The sequence below is a fragment of the Quercus robur genome, chromosome 12, assembly GCF_932294415.1.
Source record: "Quercus robur chromosome 12, dhQueRobu3.1, whole genome shotgun sequence".
NCBI classification, from domain to species: Eukaryota; Viridiplantae; Streptophyta; class Magnoliopsida; order Fagales; family Fagaceae; genus Quercus; species Quercus robur.
Window position 1 is genome coordinate 27,304,853 of NC_065545.1, and position 19,694 is coordinate 27,324,546.

The 19,694-nt window shown below is 35.2% G+C and overlaps 1 protein-coding gene across 1 annotated transcript; it reads right to left on the reverse strand.

Annotated features, from left to right (window-relative positions):
- Positions 1-1,365: 1,365 nt before the first annotated feature.
- Positions 1,366-17,902, reverse strand: LOC126708333 (uncharacterized). Its single transcript, XM_050408128.1, has 8 exons — positions 17,777-17,902; positions 5,546-5,671; positions 3,569-3,720; positions 3,268-3,295; positions 3,044-3,145; positions 2,866-2,964; positions 2,617-2,759; positions 1,366-1,456 (listed from the first exon to the last, which is right to left on the reverse strand). Exons 1-8 carry the CDS (start codon positions 17,900-17,902, stop codon positions 1,366-1,368), a joined length of 867 nt encoding a protein of 288 aa, XP_050264085.1.
- Positions 17,903-19,694: the final 1,792 nt, after the last annotated feature.

The following is a 19,694-nucleotide window of genomic DNA, read 5'->3' on the forward strand; positions in this document are numbered from 1 at the left end:
TTAAAGCCCAAATACAATATAGTTCCAGGGTAAAGATTAGATTTTTTTTGTTTTTTTAACTTTCTGTTGAAATAAACTATATGAATTAAAAAGCAATTTTCCCTAATACATGCCAACTATATTTTACATGAATTTGTGCCCTAGTTACACATCAAAACCCAGTTCAAAACCAAACCCAACAAAGCTCAAACAACAACAATAATAATGAATAGAGAAAAATCTAATAGAGAAAAACTGAAGAAGCCACACTCAAATCAGAGTACATACACAAGCCACACTTAACTCAAATTAAATGCAAGGGGAAAAAAATTGAACTTAGCAATGATGAAATTACCTTAATACGTTTCTAATCCTTTAACTCTAAAGATGGATTGGGTTGACCTTCTGCTATGGTGAGGGTTATGGTGAGAGTTTTGAGTGTGGGTTTGCGTTGCGCTTCGGCCTACAGGTAGAAATGGGTAGAAATAAGAGAACTTCAAGATGTGAACTTCGCTTTCTCTACTCTGAACGGATTGAGGGTGGGAGACAACGGATTGAGGGTGGGGATTGAGGGTGGGAGATAGAACGGATTAAGGGTGGCTACTGATCAGACTGAGGGAAGGAGACAAATTGTTTTGGAGACGTTACATTCAAAATTGCAATTTACTCTGCACATAACTCGGTTTCCCCATTTCCGAGTTATAAATAGTAACGCGGAAATATTTTATTACCCAAAAGCCAAGCTGGATTGCTAGTGTGGCAGGAACCTGCCTATAACTCAGCGTTAGCATAACCGAGTACTTTAAGTAACTCGATTTTAATGTCATCGAGTATCGAAACAGGGGCATGCCCCTATATAGTTTGCAAACAGAGGCATATTGCCAAATATTTTTCCAAATAGGGGCAAAAGGCGAGATTCTCCTCTTAGGCTCTTACCTCAATTGTGCAGTTAAACATTCTCTGCTTGAGTAATTTGGGTAGTCACCTCTCTCAAAACTTAATAAGCTTATATATAGTTAGGGTTTCAACCTTATTTTCTAAAAACTCCCTTGTAAGTATAAATTATAAAATTGGTCCCACAAGAAAATTACTTAAATACCCCTCCTTTTAAATCCTTTTTTTTTGGGGTATTACAATACCCAAACTCGAACTGTGTAATTTCCTCCCTCCACAATGTACACGTACTTAACCTAATCACAAACCCAACAGCTTTCCCTGTTTCAAGAACAGAATGAAAAAACAGTCAGCGTCCAAGTAGCTTTTAGAATAAACAAAGCTCAGATCTCAAACACAGTAACACACCCAGAAGAATGTTTTGAACCAAAGAAGGTCATATACCATATAATAATAACCTAATGACTGACACTATTCACCATGAAATTCACATCACATCACATCATACTCATTTACAATTGCTACAACATCATTGCTAGCTTTGGGAGCATAACAACAGGAGCGGCCCAACATAATTTGGGACCTAAGGCAAAAAATTTATGCAGGGCCTTTAATATGTAAATATTAATTAAACAAAATTATTTAATACTAATCAAATTAAGGTTAATTTGATACATTAAATACATAAATAATACCAACTAGACTAATGTTAATTTCATATAGAGAATTGAATATCATAATTGAATTATAAATATTAATAAAAAGAAATAAAAATATATTGCAATTGAAAAAAATACTTTATTTTGGATATAAGACAATGCATAGTTAAATAAAGTTGTAATCTAATTTTTAATTTTATATTTTGATTTTAAGAGAGAGAGATAGATATTATTTGATTTGTGGCTTTGTAGGATATTAGTTTACAAAAATCAAAGTCTCAAACTATCAGGGGAGATTAATCTATAATTGATGATTTAACACATTTGCAACATCTTTTTGAAATATTTTAGGGTTTCAATTGAGTTAAGGTTCTATTGGTCTCGTAATTTGAGAGTCTTAATAGAAATGAAAAAGAAAAATGCGCTAATTAAAAGTACTATAAAATGTGACATTGTCTCTCATTGATGAACTTCATCAATTTAACTAATGAATGTTTATATCATTTTTTTTGTGATTAATAACATGACAATTTGTAAGCTAATAGTAAAATTTGTAGTATCCTTAACATCACTAATAAAAAAAATGTACAACCCTTAGAAAATATATATATAGTTTTATAAAAATTTTGGTCTTTAACAATGGAAAATTGGGCCTTTTTTCCTAAGAAAATTTTTATTTTTTGGTGGGGCCTTAGGCCTAGGCCTAACTTGCCTAGGCCTTGAGCCGGCCCTGCATAACAAACAGTATAGTCATCCATCAAAGGAGGAAAAACTTTGAGTAAACCTCAATTGCAAATTCATTTACAATTAACAAATCTTTTCTTCAAGGGAAGATCTAAATTTCAGTTTTCAAGCCAGTGCAAACTTAATAGAACTATATTTTGTATAACAGAGGCAGAGCTCAATATGTGGTTGGAGGGCGCACCATGGTGCCCTCAAAATTTACATACATACATACATACATACATACATATATATATATATATATATATATTCTTTAATTTGGTCATAAACAAACACCCAAATATTCAAATACTTCTTATAAGCCATAAGATGAACCCGGATTGTGGATAGAAGCCAATACCAGAAAGCCTTTTGAAGCTCCTCATTCTTGGGATCCAGCTCTAATGCCTTATTAAACGAATATGCAGATTTCACAAAATCCAGCAACATTGTAAAATGACACTCATCATCAGATAATGAAATATCAATTTTGAGTAGGATAAACTTGGAATTAACAAAAAAGAAAGTATTCACATACTTTTAATAACATGTATGCTACACCTTCCTTGTAGTATGCCTTTGGCTAGTCCGGCCGTAGTGCAATACAAGCCTCAGCATCAGGTAAAGCACGACTTCCTTCATTCAAGAGATCCCAACACAAACTTCGGTTCGATAACACAGTAGCATCAGAGGGCTCTGCGTTTATTGCCTACAATTTTCCAAGAGATCAATTGGAAATCTTTTTATTTTATTGTTTCCCTTTAAATTAAGTATAGGTCTCTGCTCACCTCTGTATACCAACATATTGCACCAAGATAACCCTCTCTCTTAAAAGCATCTTCTCCCTTGGATTTTAAGGTCAAAAATTTCTCCTTTAACTTTCGGTTCATCTGCAAGAAATCAAGCGAAAGTCAAGAAAAAAAAGTTGAAAATAAAAGTTTAGTATAGGAGTCGAACAATGCACATGATAATTTTAACTGATTTTGATTGCCTATGGCCAATTAGACTTTACCCTCATAATAGCCAATTCAATCAAATATCTTCATATGGATCATTGTAATAATCACATTACACCCCAAAAAAACATAAGACGACATAAATAACTACTGGGAAGGCATCCACATAAGAATTCTACAAAGCGTGTTCTTTATCTAATCATACAAGATTTTGTACATCCTATAGCTGTACTAACAAAATAATGGAGAGCAACCATAGGTTTAATAACTCTTGGTTGCCTTCAGTATGTTTTGATCTAATCCTACAAAATTTCCCTCAAAATCTGATGATCTTAATGGTGGATTACATTTAATTACCTGCTGTGTAGCTCTTCAGAGTGAATATACTTCATTATTCCACCTGTTCTCCAGTCTGGAATAGCTAGAATACGAGAGATAACTGGAAAGAGAATCATGACACCCTGATAATTACATTGCAATGCTGCAATTTCTATTGGTGTCAATCCATACTGTAACAAAAGAAAGAATCTTCAGTATACTCCAAAAATAAGACGTGTACATCATAAATGACACAGAACAAAAACAAAACAATGCAACAACAAAATTGAATTACAGAAAATAAAGGCCAGCACCTAAACTTGCTTTGAATCAGCACCAAGCAAAAGAGAACCTCTAATGGTCCTCACTTAGAGTTGACTAGAGCTTGTGAGGAAGCACAAGACACTTCATTTAGGGTGCCTACCCATATTGTACCCATGTCACAACAGTGTTGTATCGACTATTTTATATTATAATTTTTCAAAAATTGCCCATATCACCATGTCGTACCTGTACCCGTGTCCGTGCTTATGCTTTTTAGCACCAAACCAATGACAGAATTTCAAGAGAAATTTTATTCATAATCAGAATAATCCTTATCCATAACTGTAAGAGTACATTATTGCACTAATATAGACTACTAAACCTAACTCTAACTAACATAGGAAAACCTTAATTCTAATTGACTTAAGAAACTTAATTCTAAATGACTCGGGAAATCCCAATTTTGTATTTACAAAAGTACCCTTGACTTTAGAAAATTAAATAACAATACTAATAATCCTACTAAGACATACAATAAAAATACAATTGACTTCCAAAATTAATTATTTTTTTTTTGCTATTTCGACATCTTTCTTCCTTAGTTGGAAGAAACTTGACCTTGAGTTTGAAAGTGTTGAAAGATCAAAATTTTAAACATGTAACACTTAATTCAGTTTAGGAATCACCTTCGGGAGCTAGGTTTATGAGAATCAGGTTATTGATTGTTCAAGTGACAGCAGCAGCTAGAGTTTGTGTTGGCTAAGTGGTTTGATGGTGGTGGTTTGAATTTGAGTTGAAAGCTTGGCTGTAATGGCTTTCGAATGGGTAGAAATACACGAAAATTAAAGAATAGAAAATAAAGGATAAATAGCCTAGGAGTCAACACCTAGCACGCTTAGAGTCAACATCAAGGAAAAGAAAACCTCTAGGAGTCAGCATACCATTAGGACAATTTCAAGAGAAAATTTTTTCATTAGCAAAATAATACATCTCCATAGGAATACGTTTGTTATGAGTTTAAACTAGGGGAAAAATAGTAATATCACTGTACTCTTTCATATATAAATAATATTTTAAGTGTTAGGGTTGACTTATAAAACCCTAAACACTTTCACCTTTAACAACAACATTATTGTGCTTGTGAGACTAATAAACCCTAATTCCAACTTACACAGAAAAACCCTAATTCCGACTTACTTAGGAAACCTAATTCTAAATGACTTTGAGAATCCCAATTATTAAAATACAAAAAAAGTCACCCAGCCCTTGAAGGCGAGAAGGTAACTCCTCATGCACAAAGTGCTTAGGGGTTCATGGGAAAGGGGTCTCGTGTATATATCCATGGTTTATTCCCTAGGGGTTCAAAGGGTCTTGCCTTGGCTTGGCTCCACATCATCAAAAAAATAAAGGTCAACAACATTAATATATATATATATATATATATTTCTTACCATCTCAAAATAGATATCTCTTTGCACTTCCCCCATCAATAAATCTAAGGTTTTAAAATATTTATAACCAAAATCCTACATCATATGGTACTACCTCAAGGAATTCTAAATATATGTGACAAAAGCTACCAATATGAATCACCCCTTCCCCCTCCCTTCAGGTCCAAAAACTTGCTTATCAAAAATAAATAAAGTGATAAAAACTACATGTGCATCCCTTGTTCTGTCCATGTATTTCACTTAAAAATGCATCTATTACAGATTTTAAACACAAAAATAAAGTTAAAAATGAAGTACTCACAAAACTGGTAACATTGGGATCAGCTCCAGCATTCAACAAGCATTTGAAAAATTCTGTAAACCCTTCAGAAGCAGCACTTTCTAGAGGTGTCACTCCATGCTTTCTTATGTTTGGATCAGCTCCTGCCTAATGAAATTGCACAAATGCTCTAAAACTTGAAATTTCTATGATCAATTACTCATAACTATGAGAATATAAGTGCTACCATATACAAACAGCTTGTTGCAATATAATTCAACAACAAATAAATCTATCAAATAATGAGACTTGTAATGATGGTATCTCTGAGACTAAATTATGAAAAGGGAAACAGCCACCATAGATCCCTTTTTGAAAACAAAAATAACATAACTGGAGTTTATTTTGAAAAACGTTATAGAATAATATAACCAAGAGCTTTAACAAAGCATAAGGAGCTTTAAAGTTAACGAACAATCACACTCATTGGCTGGTGAGACCCAGCATTCTTGTGTGGAAGCATGAAAGCTAAGCATTTGACACACAAAATAATTATGTTGAGAAGTCAATATGAGCCTTCTCATCTTTCTGAAATATTGATAACATATAATAATTCCAATTTTGGAGAAGACATTGTTATCGATTATTTTTCTGTTTAATTAATCACATTTTTTCCAGAGAAGATTTACTTCAACAAGTAAGAGCTATTACATGGAAAAAGGTGTCATGAATCACATAATTTTGAATGAAAACTAGAAGACTCAAAAAACTTTATGACAGTGAGCTAACAAATTTCCTTTGCATGTTCATTGCTAGAGAAACTCTAAGATTATAGTGACATGCATCACAGATTCATGTTAACTTCTGTGACAATGAGCAAAACTAGCAACAAAATATACATGCTATGGTATAACAAGTTTGTGTTTTTTTAAAAAAAAAAAAAAAAAAAGGTACTTGAAGCAAAAGTTCAACACACACGATTGAATTCGCATGGTTAGCCATCACCAAAGGAGGTACATGATCATGGAAAATTACATTTGGCTGCAAAAGAGTAATAAAAAAACAATTAATTCCAAACAGTCATCAGACCAATATGTGAATTTAGTAGGCTTTTCTCTCCTAATATGAAATCTTCCACCTGACATAATTTTTATTTTATCAAAAGGCTATACATATAGTAACTGACTAACTGTGATTACAACAAGCCAATTGTCAAAGCCATAGTAATTAAATTAAAAAAAAAAGAAAAAGAAAAAAGAAAAAGAAAAATGTCAACTAATACATAAAAGTTTATGTTGAAAACTCAAAAAATATAAATCAAGGAAAAGTACACTATGATTACAACAAGCCAATTGTCAAAGCCATAGTACTTAAAACAAAAGAAAGAAAAATGACAGAACTAGTGCATAGAAGCTTATATCAAAACTTTGAAAAAGCATAAATCAAGGTAAAAGTTAGTACCTTTTAAGTTATAGTCCAACCAAATTTAACATGAACATCTCAAACAAGTTTGGCTGAATTTACAGAGTTACAAAATATCTAAAACTACCTATGGATTGATAGCATATGCTACTTATTTAACATAGGAAATATTATTTCTAATAGTGGTTATCCAATCCTAATTTAATACTGAAATCAGCTTTCTCATGATATCTTTACTATAACTTCCGACATTTGGAAGCTAACAAATATTCTGAAAGATTGTCAAGGTTAGGACAAGAGTTATATGCTAGGTTTTACATAATATATTTCCAATCCATCCTTTTTTGGAGTCCCACCAACAATGCGCAGGTTATAATTAATAGTTCTTTCAAATTAAGAAACAAACTTGCTCACGTTGGCATGGTTTTCTAACAAAATTCTGACAGAATCTTTGTCGCTGTGAGCTGCTGCATTATGTAATGGCATGCCATGATTAGAAATTACGTCCACTTTGGCACCTTTTGAAATCAAAAGGCATAAAATTCTCTTAATCCCTACAACCGTGTAACTATATAAGTGATAATTGTTAGGACATATGTGTTTAATTTGTTAGGAACATATGTCACTACTTTATGTAATTGGCTTATTCTTTGACAAAACGCACTTTACTTGTATTTAGGTAGATTTAGGATATGTTTAAATACTTCAAGAAACCATGTTTCAAGATCAAGTGTTGAAACGTTTAAGTCTGTCCAAGAAAACAAGCTGATAGTGCAAATTCATTAAAGCTCGACAACTGGCTCGACAGCTGCATCTATCGAGCTTAAGAAAGCTGTTCAAAGCCCCGTATGCTCAACACCTGCTCGATAGCTTCTCGACACCTGATTTTCTTGGGATCCGTGAATATGTCTTTGGGCTTTCTTTTCTCCTAACCCTAGACATATAAAAGGATTGTTTTAAGGGCCGTTAAACAGTTCACAAGTTGCACAAGTATTGAGCAAACTCTATTCAAGCAAATTGTGACCGGAGACGAAGTTCTTGCCCTAGTTCATCTCTTTCTCTTGAAGAAGTTGCTGTGTATGTGCACTGTAAGGTTTTGTGACCAAGCATCTTCTTGATCTTCATTGTGTGGATGAATTGAAGAACTTTGCAACTAAAAATCTTCTTAGTTGGTGATTGAAGTCGCGTACTAGGATCCGCACAATTGGTTAGTCACGTACTTGGGAGTCGTGCATCAGAAATGGGAACTGTCACTACAGAACAAGTATAATTAGGTATTGGGGTAAATGTTCAACTGTAGATTGGTAAGGTACTTGGGATTCCTTTACTTGTAACCGCTTGTTGTGATAATAGTGAAGTTTCGGGAGTGGTGACCTGAAAATCACCTGATGGGGTTTTTGCCGTTAGATTTTCCCTATTCGTAAACAAATTACCGTGTTATTTATTTTCCACTGCATAGTTAGTTTATTGGTGATTTGTTTGTACTACCACGCGTTTGCATGATAAATTGATTAATTAATAACTTGACTAATTAATTTCTATAATAAGAGGTCATTCAGTTTGTGGCCTATCAAGTGGTATCAGAGAAGGCACACTCTGATTAGGGTTTAATCTTTGCTGTGTTGATCCATTGACCCCTGTTTTGTCATGGATAGAGGACAATCATTAATCATACCTCCTTTATTTGATGGCACTAACTATGCATACTGGAATATACGCATGAGAGTTTTCTTACAGTATTTAGATGAGAAAGTATGGCAAGCTGTGGAGATTGGCTGGACTAAGCCTACAGAAGCACCAGCCGACTGGGATGATGCCAAAGAGTTCAAGAAGATATCCTCAACTGAAACTGCCAAGGAGGCTTGGACCATCCTCCAAACAACTTATGAGGGTACAAAGGTTGTAAAATATTCAAAACTTCAGAGGCTCACTACAAGCTTTGAAGAGATAAAAATGGAGGAGGATGAGTCATTCGATGAGTTCTATGCCAAGCTAAAGGACATAGTGAACTCAGCCTTCAATCTTGGGGAAACCATTCCTGAACCCAAGATTGTAAGGAAAGTGCTCAGATCTCTACCTGAGAGATTTCATGCCAAGATCACGGCAGTAGAGGAATCAAAGGATATTGATAAGATTCCTTTGACTGAGTTGGTTGGAAACTTGTAGACCTACGAGCTAGGGTTGACAAGGATTGGCAAGACGGGTAAAGGCAAGAGCATGGCACTGAAGGCCAAGAACAGTGAGACAGATGAGTCTTCAGATGATGAAGATTCCAATATGAAGTCCTACATCACCAAGTAGTTCAAGAAGTTTATGAAGAACGCAAATGGAAAGGGTTTTTCGACAAGGACCACAGGCAATCCAGTTCTTCTCAGTTTAAAGGCCAAGACAAAAGGAAGAAGGATGCTAAGAAAGGTGGTCAGTACACTGTTCCCGCATGACCTAAGTGTTTTGGTTGTCAAGGCTTCGGTCACATGAAGCATGAGTGTCCTACATATCTCAAGAGCATTGGGAAGAGCAAGACACTTACTGTTACCTTGAGTGACACCGAGCCTAAGGATGATTCCGACAATGAGGATGACGGAATCTTAGATGCCTTCACGGCCACTGTTAATCCTACTGATAGGATTGTTGAAGATGTGGTTGAAGAAGAGGAATTGGTGGAATCTAAGTTTGAGAAGATGGATAATCAAGATGACATTCATACAGCCTATGAAAAACTGTACAAGCTTTCTGAAAAGAATGAGAAACTGTATAGGCTAACCACCAAGAAACTCAGTGATGTGGAACTTGACCGCGAGGAGCTTTCCACAAAGTTTGATGAGGCTAATCAGACTATTGGAGCATTGAGGCTTGAGAACAATTTCTTGGCTAAGAAGACCAAGAAGCTTGAAGTAGAGCTGTTTCAAGTCAGAGCTCAACTGGAAATGACTTCAAGCGTAAAGCTTGATGAGATGCTCAGCATTCAGAAATCTTCTTCAGATCGAACAGGCTTAGGGTATGGTCTCTCTTCCTTTAATATTGCTTCTTCTAGTACTACTATTTTTGTTCCTCCTGCTAATAATGTTAAAATTGAGAACAATGAGATTAAAACTAAATTAGCTAGTGAGAACATAGACAAGCGTAAATCTATCTTAGGTGCACCCCCTAAGCTTGAGAAGAAATAAAAACCCTAGCGCTAAGAAGGCTAACTCTCAAAAGCCTAAATAAAAGAAGCAGCATCTCTGCATCATTGTGGAGCTGCCGGTCATACTCAACCAAATTGCTACAAGTGGCTTGCCACTCAATAGAGCAACGGCATGATAGCATCTAGGAACCAGAATCAGCTTTAATCCTCTCTTGCTCCCTTTGGAGATCTTCTCAAAGCCTTCATGTTCCTTTCGAACTTGAACGGTTTTTCCCCCTCACCACCAGTTCCAGGGTTTAATCAAAGGAAAGGTTCTTCCAGGGTGTGGAAGGAAAAGGGCTCCAAGTGATTCTGTCACTTTTCTCTCTCTCTTCTTGTTTTTGTGTGTGCATTACTTATATGTTTTACTTTCAAGTTTTGAGTCAGTCTAGTTTTTATGCTTTGGTTGTTTAACATGTTTTTGTTTGGTTATTTTTCTGTTTTGCTTTGTTTTGTTTTTCATATAAAAAAAAATTGAAAATTAAGAAAAATACAAAAACGGTGTGTGTTTTGTGTATATTGGTACTTGTGTACCTTGAATGACCATTAAAACAAAGTCTTCTAAACTTTGTATCATTTGTAGCTTAGATGAGCATCTTTAAGCAAGTGAGCTTTGTGGCTCTTGTTAGTGATGAGTAAGATTAAGTTATCTCTTGTATTTAACACTCGTATCACTCTTTTTGACGGGAAGGAGTAAAAAATCCTAAGAGAAATGCATTAATAACTATCTCACCATTGTTGTCTGCCAATCATAATATGACACCTGTATGCTTCGACATAGCAAAAGTGTAGTGTCAATGATATTGTGTGCTTAGGTAAAGCAAAATTGGAATATCAAATATCATTGGGTATTTCTTTTTTCTCTAATATGTCCATGCATGATATGCTTAAAAGAAAAATATGCAAATGAAAAAAAAAAATCAAAAAGCAAAAAGATAAAAAAATGCTTTAAAAATGATTGCAAGCGTGTATTCTAGGAGATGTGGGGGTTATAGGATGTACCTCGAAGGTGATAGTCCCCATCAAGCAACTATGATTATGTGTGAGTTAAAGTGATTTTCTCATATCTCAAATTGTCATAACATGTATACACTTGTGCAATCTTACGATGTTTTTCACACACAACACGCAATATTTTTTGCTATTCTTGATACATGTACTAGTACAATGTGATTTGGCCATCACAAGATTTTACATGTGTTAATGTATGCTCACTAAACTGTCTTGACTTGTTTTTGAAATATAAAATTGGTTAGACTTGTTTAGTATGTTTGTGTTTGTGTTTTTGAAGATCCATGTGCTTAAAATTTTTATTGAGAGATGATTTTGAGAGCTTAATATGTTGATTGGATCATTGGTTGAGTTGCATGTTGGATTGCATTCATGTATATGTTTTTCACATCTCGAAAAAATTGCTTTTAAGAGCTAGCTCGACACCTCCTCGATACCTCCTCGATACCTTGCTGTCTGTCGAGCTTCTTCAGCTTTTTCTTATCGCAATCCCGACAACTCCTCGACACCTGGTGGATTGATCGAGAATGTTTCTGCATCCTCGATAGAATCTCGACACCTGGTGGATCGATCGAGAATGCTTCTGCTTCCTCGATAGCTTCTCGACACCTGTTGGATCGATCAAGATTCTGATATGGTATCTGATGATCTATTCCTTGACACCTCATCGATACCTTCTGCTGTCGACGACCATTTTTCTCGTCACCTTCCTCGATAGATGTTTCGACACCTCTCGACACCTTCATCTGTTGAGATTTACTGCTGGTCTATATAAGCTTCCTCGTGCAATCCGACCCTCATTTCTCTCGATCCCTCTCTCGATACTTCTCTGATTTCTCTCCCAAACTCTCTCATCTCACCCCAATATTTGTTCCTCAAGGTTTCTTCAAGCGTTTTCAAGATTTTCTTTACTTGTTAAGCTTCTAATCCTTTCACATTCATGCATTTTATGTTTTGAAACCTAGGTTTTGGGGTTTTTGAAAAATTTTGGGGTTTTTCAAAATTGATGAGTTGTTATTGAAATTTTGGGATGGGTTTTCACTTAAATGAGTTTACAACCTCATACATTGCATCACATTAGCATTATAATAGTATTTTCATGCATTTAGATGTGTGCTATCTGTTTGTGTGCTGATAGGTTTGGAATGGGCTGATCCCATGATGAAATTTCTTTTGCATGTCACATGTTCATGCATTTCCCATGCATACGTACTCTCTTTTCAATATAATTGTTATAATTGAAATTGCTTGGGACTTTTCTGATTGTCTTTCTTTTTCTCCCTCTCCTTCTGTTTACGTTAGTCGTGTCTATGGCACCTAGGCATAAATCTACTCTAGCTCGAAACCCTCTTCGTTCCGGAGCTTCTTCATCCTCTGATCCTACTTTGTCCCATATTCGGTTCCGTGATGATGATGCCTTCAAGGCATTCTCGGAGAACTTTTCTAGACGAGGCATTCATTCGAAACACCAAGTCATTCTGTCGGACTTTGCCGACACCGACCTTCCCACTATCATTCACAGTAGGGGATGGGAGTCACTGTGTGACGTCCTGGTCACTTGTCCTCTTGTACTTATCCAGGAGTTTTACTCCAACATGTATGGGATTGATCGTTCAGTACCTCTTTTCTTCACTCACGTTCGAGGTACGTGCATTCCAATCACACCGCAACTTGTTGCGGATGTGCTTTGGGTCCCTAGGATAGAGTTTCCTGACTATCCTAGTTATGAGCGTTTGAAGATTGTGTCCAGGGATGAGCTCATGTTTGCTTTCTGTAAGTGCCCTTCTGTTTGGGGTGAGCGTCAGTTTACACCATGTAGACCTTTTGCTAAAGGTCCTAGATTCATGAACATGGTGATGACCTTTGTTTTGCATCCACTCTCTCACTATAACTCCATTACAAAGCTTCGTGCTCGATTTTTGTTATCTCTTCTTGAGCATCTTACTATAGATTTCCATTCTCATTTCATTCTTTTTATTATAGATGTTCATCTAGATTCGGCATTCCATGATAAGCTCATCTTTCCTTCAGCTATCATGAGGATCTCACGCCACTTTTCTGTTCCTTTTCCCTCTTCTGATCATTTCACCGTCATGTGTGCCATAGATTATGCTACCGTTAAACGTAGCGAGGCCCAGTTTCGATCGAGGCAGTCGGATTCAGCAAGTCCTCTCTCCTGTTTAGCTCCATCTAGTTCTGCTCCATCCACATCCGCTCCTCCCTCTTCTTCGGGCAATGTGACGTTAGGAGACATCATGGTGTTGCTGTAGCGTATGGATGCTTGCCTAGATACACTCTCTACGGAGTTGTATTAGGTGAAAGTTCGTGTCGGTTGTATTGCATAGCGACAGGCGTCCATGGGTGGTTTTGCTTCTGAGGCTTCTCCTCCACCACCTCCTCCCGTGGCTTTTGATTTTGAGGATGAGGATGATGATGATGATGGTGATGACGATGATGCTTCGGATGATGCTGATGGAGATGCTAGCTTTACTGATGAGATGTCTACTTGACACTTTTACCCTTTGTCACTCGTGACAAAAAGGGGAAGTAGTTTTGGATATGAGAATAGTCATTCTTAGGGAGAGAGTTAGTATAGGACCATTTTTGTTAGGGGGAGTGTTGATATGTTTTGAGGGATGTAGTGAGGATAGTATGTATCTTTTCTTTTCTTTCTTTTTAGATACATTATTCTTGTACATGAGGTCTTGTGACCATTTATTGACATACATTGTACTTATCTTCTTTATATTGATGTATGTTTGTCTTTCACCTACCCCTTCATGTGTTGTTTCTTTTCTCCCTTTATACACATGCTTCTTATTACTTGTATGCAATCTATTATTTTTGTTTCACACAAAAATGCTTTGATGAGTTTTGTTTAAAGTGTTTCAGAAATACAGGTTGTCAAAGTCTACTTGCCATAAACTTTCTTCTTGCAAAGTTTTTCAAGAGTTTGTGTTAGGATAAATTTTATTGTATTCAACGAGTGAATGAGTTGAGTGATTTATGACTTCTCTTATATGTTCATTTGTTTGTTGTGGTTTTGTCACAGATTGCCAAAAGGGGAGATTGTTAGGACATATGTGTTTAACTTGTTAGGAATATATGTCACTACTTTATGTAATTGGCTTATCCTTTGACAAAATGCACTTTACTTGTATTTGGGTAGATTTAGGATGTGTTTAAATACTTCAAGAAACCATGTTTCAAGATTAAGTGTTGAAACCTTCAAGTCTGTCCAAGAAAACAAGCTGATAGTGCAAATTCATTAAAGCTCGACAGCTGCATCTATCGAGCTTAAGAAAGCTGTTCAAAGCCCCATGTGCTCGACAGCTTCTCGACACCTCCTATCTGTCGAGGTTTAAAAATTTCAGAATTCTAATATGATTTTCTTGGGATCCGTGATTATGTCTTTGGGTTTTCTTTTCTCCTAACCCTAGACATATAAAATGATTGTTTTAAGGGCCGTCAAACAGTTCACAAGTTGCACAAGTATTGAGCAAACTCTGTTCAAGCAAATTGTGACCGGAGACGAAGTTCTTGCCCTAGTTCATCTCTTTCTCTTGAAGAAGTTGCTGTGTATGTGCACCGTAGGGTTTTGTGACCGAGCATCTTCTTGATCTTCATCGTGTGGATGAACTGAAAAACTTTGCAACCAACAATCTTCTTAGTTGGTGATTGAAGTCGCATACTGGGATCCGCACAATTGGTTAGTTACGTACTTGGGAGTCGTGCATCAAAAATGGGAACTGTCACTACAGAACAAGTCCAATTGGGTATTGGGGTAAGGGTTCAACTGTAGGTTGGTAAGGTACTTGGGATTCCTTTACTTGTAACCGCTTGTTGTGATAATAGTGGAGTTTCGAGAGTGGTGACCTGAAAATCACCCGGTGGGGTTTTTGCCATTAGGTTTTCCCTATTCGTAAACAAATCACCATATTATTTATTTTCCGCTGCATAATTAGTTTATTGGTGATTTGTTTGTGCTATCACGCGTTTGCATTATACATTGATTAATTAATAACTTGACTAATTAATTAATTAATTTCTATCACAAGGGGTCATTCAGTTTGTGGCCTATCAATAATAAAGCATAAATAAACCAAAAGCTATATATAGAAACAAGGAGAATAGTCAGAATACAATCAATGAGATTTCATATTAGGCCGAATGATAAATAGTGACAAGAATTACCCTATGCACCATCTCTCTGATTATAGCTTAATCTGAAAAATAAATTTCCTCCTCCCTCACATACTTTTAATACTCTCTACTGGCCATCCTGCATCTTTATTAATCAATATATTCAATCTGTTTATCTTCCCATTATTTATTTATTACTTTGAATTTTTGTCCTCACTACCATTAATATTGCAGTCTGGTTTCCATCACCTGAGGAAACCATTTCATTAAATTTGTAGATACTTGTTATGCAACATAGTACTTGATTTGTTAAAGGTATTATTCTTTTTTCATAATTTTAGGCAGCACCTTGTAATTATTTTAGGCAGTTGAAATTTTGTAAATTCCCTTAACATGTTAATTATTCATGTAGCATTAGATTTTTTTTTTTTTTTTTGATAATTCAATATTTACAATGGAGAGGGGGAATTTGAACCCCTGATGTCTTTGTTAGAAACACGAGGTGCCAATTGAGCTACTAGGTTCTTGGCCATTAGAAAGAAATTTAAATAACAATAAGCAATTTCTACATTAGAGATCCAATCAAATTAACAAATCAAAACACTTATATTGACAATTTAATGGAGCAAAAAAATTGCACTTGGCGACTATAATGGCAGAGCCACAATAACTACAATCGCTTATATATATTGACATGGAACTTCTAGGTCCCTAGGGAAATCAATAACCAAAGCAAATGCAAATGCATTAGATAGAAAGATAATAAAGCATATCCAGTTTCTAGTTAAACTTTTGTCCCAAACCTATAATCCTTCCAGCCATGTTATTTTTCTTATACTCATGCAAATTAACAAGTAAATATACTAAAGAGTTGTGGATATAATTTTTTTTTTTTTTTTTTATTGGTAAATTACATACACACCTAGTGGATTGTGAATCCATGATTGCAACCTCCACCCATTCTTACGGGTTAAATGTCATTTGAGCTAAACCTCATTACATCCGATCAACATTCAACAAGCATCCAAATTAATTTTTCAATTATAGCCATGCAAAACAGAAATGTATAAATTCTAATACTCATTAACCAAATGACACCTGGATCCAAAACTAAATAAGGGAAAATTTTTTGAGGGTGAAGGGGGTGAAGGAGACCACTTTTCCCTTTTGCAAAGAGATATAGCTAACCTGTACATGCAGCATAATGCAGAGAAGTCTCCCCATTTTCATTTTCTACATTAGGAGCCGCACCGTTCATAAGAAGATAAGCAGCAGTGTGATAATAGTGTCATAGAATTGCATGGTGTAAAGGAGTTTGACCTGTAAAGAGCCCATTGCCATAATGCATCTTTCACTGTAACATCCACAGCATATTTAGGTGAAAAAAAATGCCAAGCTCCACATTACTTATCAACAGAGCTAAATGAGAGGTCTCAGGAATTTTATCAATAATTGCAACCAACAATGAACACAGCAATCAGACGCGTCACAAGAAAAGTGAACATTGTTAATAATTTAAGGTGTATTTGAGCAATCCAGCTGTGTTTCCCACACACACCATTTAAAAGCTTTAAAATGCCTATACATAAAACAACGAACAGCTAATGACATATCATTTAAACTAAAACTGACAAAGCAAAATCACCTTAATCAATTACAGGCCTTGGGGGCAACAAAACACCCCATTTTCATATGAAAAACAAAAATAAACAAAGTTTTAATATTAAAATTTATGAAACTTCAGAAACTATAAACCACATTCAAACAAATTCCTACTATTTCCTGAATATAGCTTAACATGCACCATCTAATACATTCTGCCACCAAATGAGTTAATAAGAATCACATTGTAAATATAATACACCTAAAGCAAGTACATTGTCTAAGATGAAATTACACACCTTGACAAAACCTACCTTAACACATTTGAGTCACTATGTAGAAATGTGTTTAGTTCTGCAACTAAAATGAGGTCCTTATGAAATGTTGCAAAATTTCACAACTTATGACATAATCCTATAGTCTATGTATCACACAAATCAAACTATTTATATGGAACTTTTTTTGTTTTACTCACAAAAACCATCTGTATGCAAGTAATAAACAGACTCGTACGTATCAAGATACTACGATTCGACCATTAATGAAAGCATATAGTAAGAACAAAATCACAGTACAAGAGCAGAATGTTGGGGTAGATAATATGACCTTAAACCAAACCAAAAGGTAGCGGAACCCTAAATACATATAGATCACTCATTTAGGAACTCCCCCAACTTTATGTACCCCTAGGCAGACTAAGTGGCTTGCACCAAATACCAATTGAATTAAAGTAAGGACTACACGAAACCTTTTGTTCACATACTTGTATTCTTTTTTCATCTTAAATCACCTCATATCAAAGTAATTAAGATCCCATTATATATGTGCGTGTGTTCTTCATCATGAAAAAACTTTAATAGCTTTAAAAACTTCAATGATCTCTTTGTTTGTATTGCATTCAAATAAATTTGCAGAATAAGGGCAGTGACATCTTTCATATTGACATCATCAACTTTCACTTGCTCCATAAAATACTTGGACACATGGGTCTTTCCTGTAGCAGCTGCATAATGGAAAAGGGTTCGACCCTCTAAATCCGGAACACACGCTGCCATTTTCAGCAACCCTTTATCCAATCCTACTAGAACATGCCAAGGAAATGAAGCAAGATTGCAAGAACATAATACTAAATGGAACTGTAAAATAACAAGTCTTTAAGAAATGAAGCTTGGAAAGCAACACAAAGATTGTTAAACTGTAAAAAGGAAGTAATAAGTGTGTTTAGAGTGAGATTTGAAAGAAAAGAAACATGGAAAGTAATACTGCAGAGAGAGAGAGAGAGAGAGAGAGAGAGATTATTATTATTCTCTTGAAGGGTCCGAGATTTCCAGTTAGCGGCATAAACAACAGCGTTAATCACAGGATCAAGTTCAGGATGGCCTGGACCTGCATAATAAACACACCAACATATATAAGATAACTACTACATTGTTTCATAGCACAAGTACCCATAAATAATTATTCAGCAAAAAAAAAAGTACCCATAAATAATAATAATAGATAAAATGAAAAGAAACTTTCTAAAAAAAAAAAAAAGGTGAATAAACTGCAGAATCCAGATTTATATAAAAGATACAGTCAAAAATAAATATATATCCATTAATTAATTAAGAGAGAGAGAGAGAGAGAGGAAATCAAACGGTGAGTAAATGTATACAAAACTAAACATGTGACATAAAAACAGTAAAATACATAGATTAGGGATTACACAGATAAAATAAATAAATAAATGAATAATAAAAAGTGAGAGAGAGACCATGGAACGCCATTGGAGGAGGAGAAGAGAGAGGTGCAATCCAAGGTAAGGCAAAGAAGAAGAAATACTTAAAAGTACAGTACGGAGTAAAGTAGGAGTACAGAAACTGAAAGGTGCGTTAGGCTTCGTTTGGAAGGAGAAAATGGAATGGAATGAAAAAGAATGAAAATAATCATTTTAGAATATTCTTCTCTTCCTTTGTTTGAGAGTTTTAATGGAGGGTATGGAAAACTCATTCCCTTGTTTAGGAATTTAAGTAGGAGAGAATAGAATAGGTAGAAGGGAACACTTATTCATTTCTATTCCCTTAGGCTCCACTTGGGAGTTTATAAAAGAATGAAATGGAATTGAATGATCATTAAAAAAATTGAATGAAATTGAATGGAATGGAATAGATTTAAGCATGGGAAATGAATGGAAAATGATGGAATGGAATTAAGAAACCTTGATTGGATGTTTTAAAATAAATGAATGAAAATGAATGAAAATGAATGGAATGTAAGTAATCTTCTTTGAGAGCAATATGGAGGGAATAAAATGAAATCATTTTATAACAATATTACTATTAGACCTCTATTTTAAAATAAATAGTTGAATATATAGGGGTATTTAGGGAATTTTAAAAAAAATTTCATTAAACCTAAATCCATTCCCTCCTATTCCTCCCAATTTCGGGGGAACAAAAATTTGAGATTTTGAGGGCTTAGGAGGGAATGAGTATTTCCTCTTAACTATTCCATTTCCTTCCACCTAAACTCGCAAATAAGGAAATGAACTTTCCATTCCCTCCATTAAAACTCCCAAACAAAAGGAAGGGAAGAATATTCTAAAAATATTTTTTTCATTCCATTTCATTATCTCCTCCCAAGCAGAGCCTAAGGGAATAGAGAGGAATAAGTGTTCACTCCTACCCATTCCATTCCCTCCTACTTAAACTCCCAAATAAGGGAATGCGTTTTCCATTCCCTCCATTAAAACTCCCAAACAAGAGAGAGGGAAGAATATTCTAAAAATATTTTTTTCATTCCATTCCATTCCCTCCTCCCAAGCAGAGTCTAAGAGAATAGAGAGGAATGAGTGTTCCCTCCTAC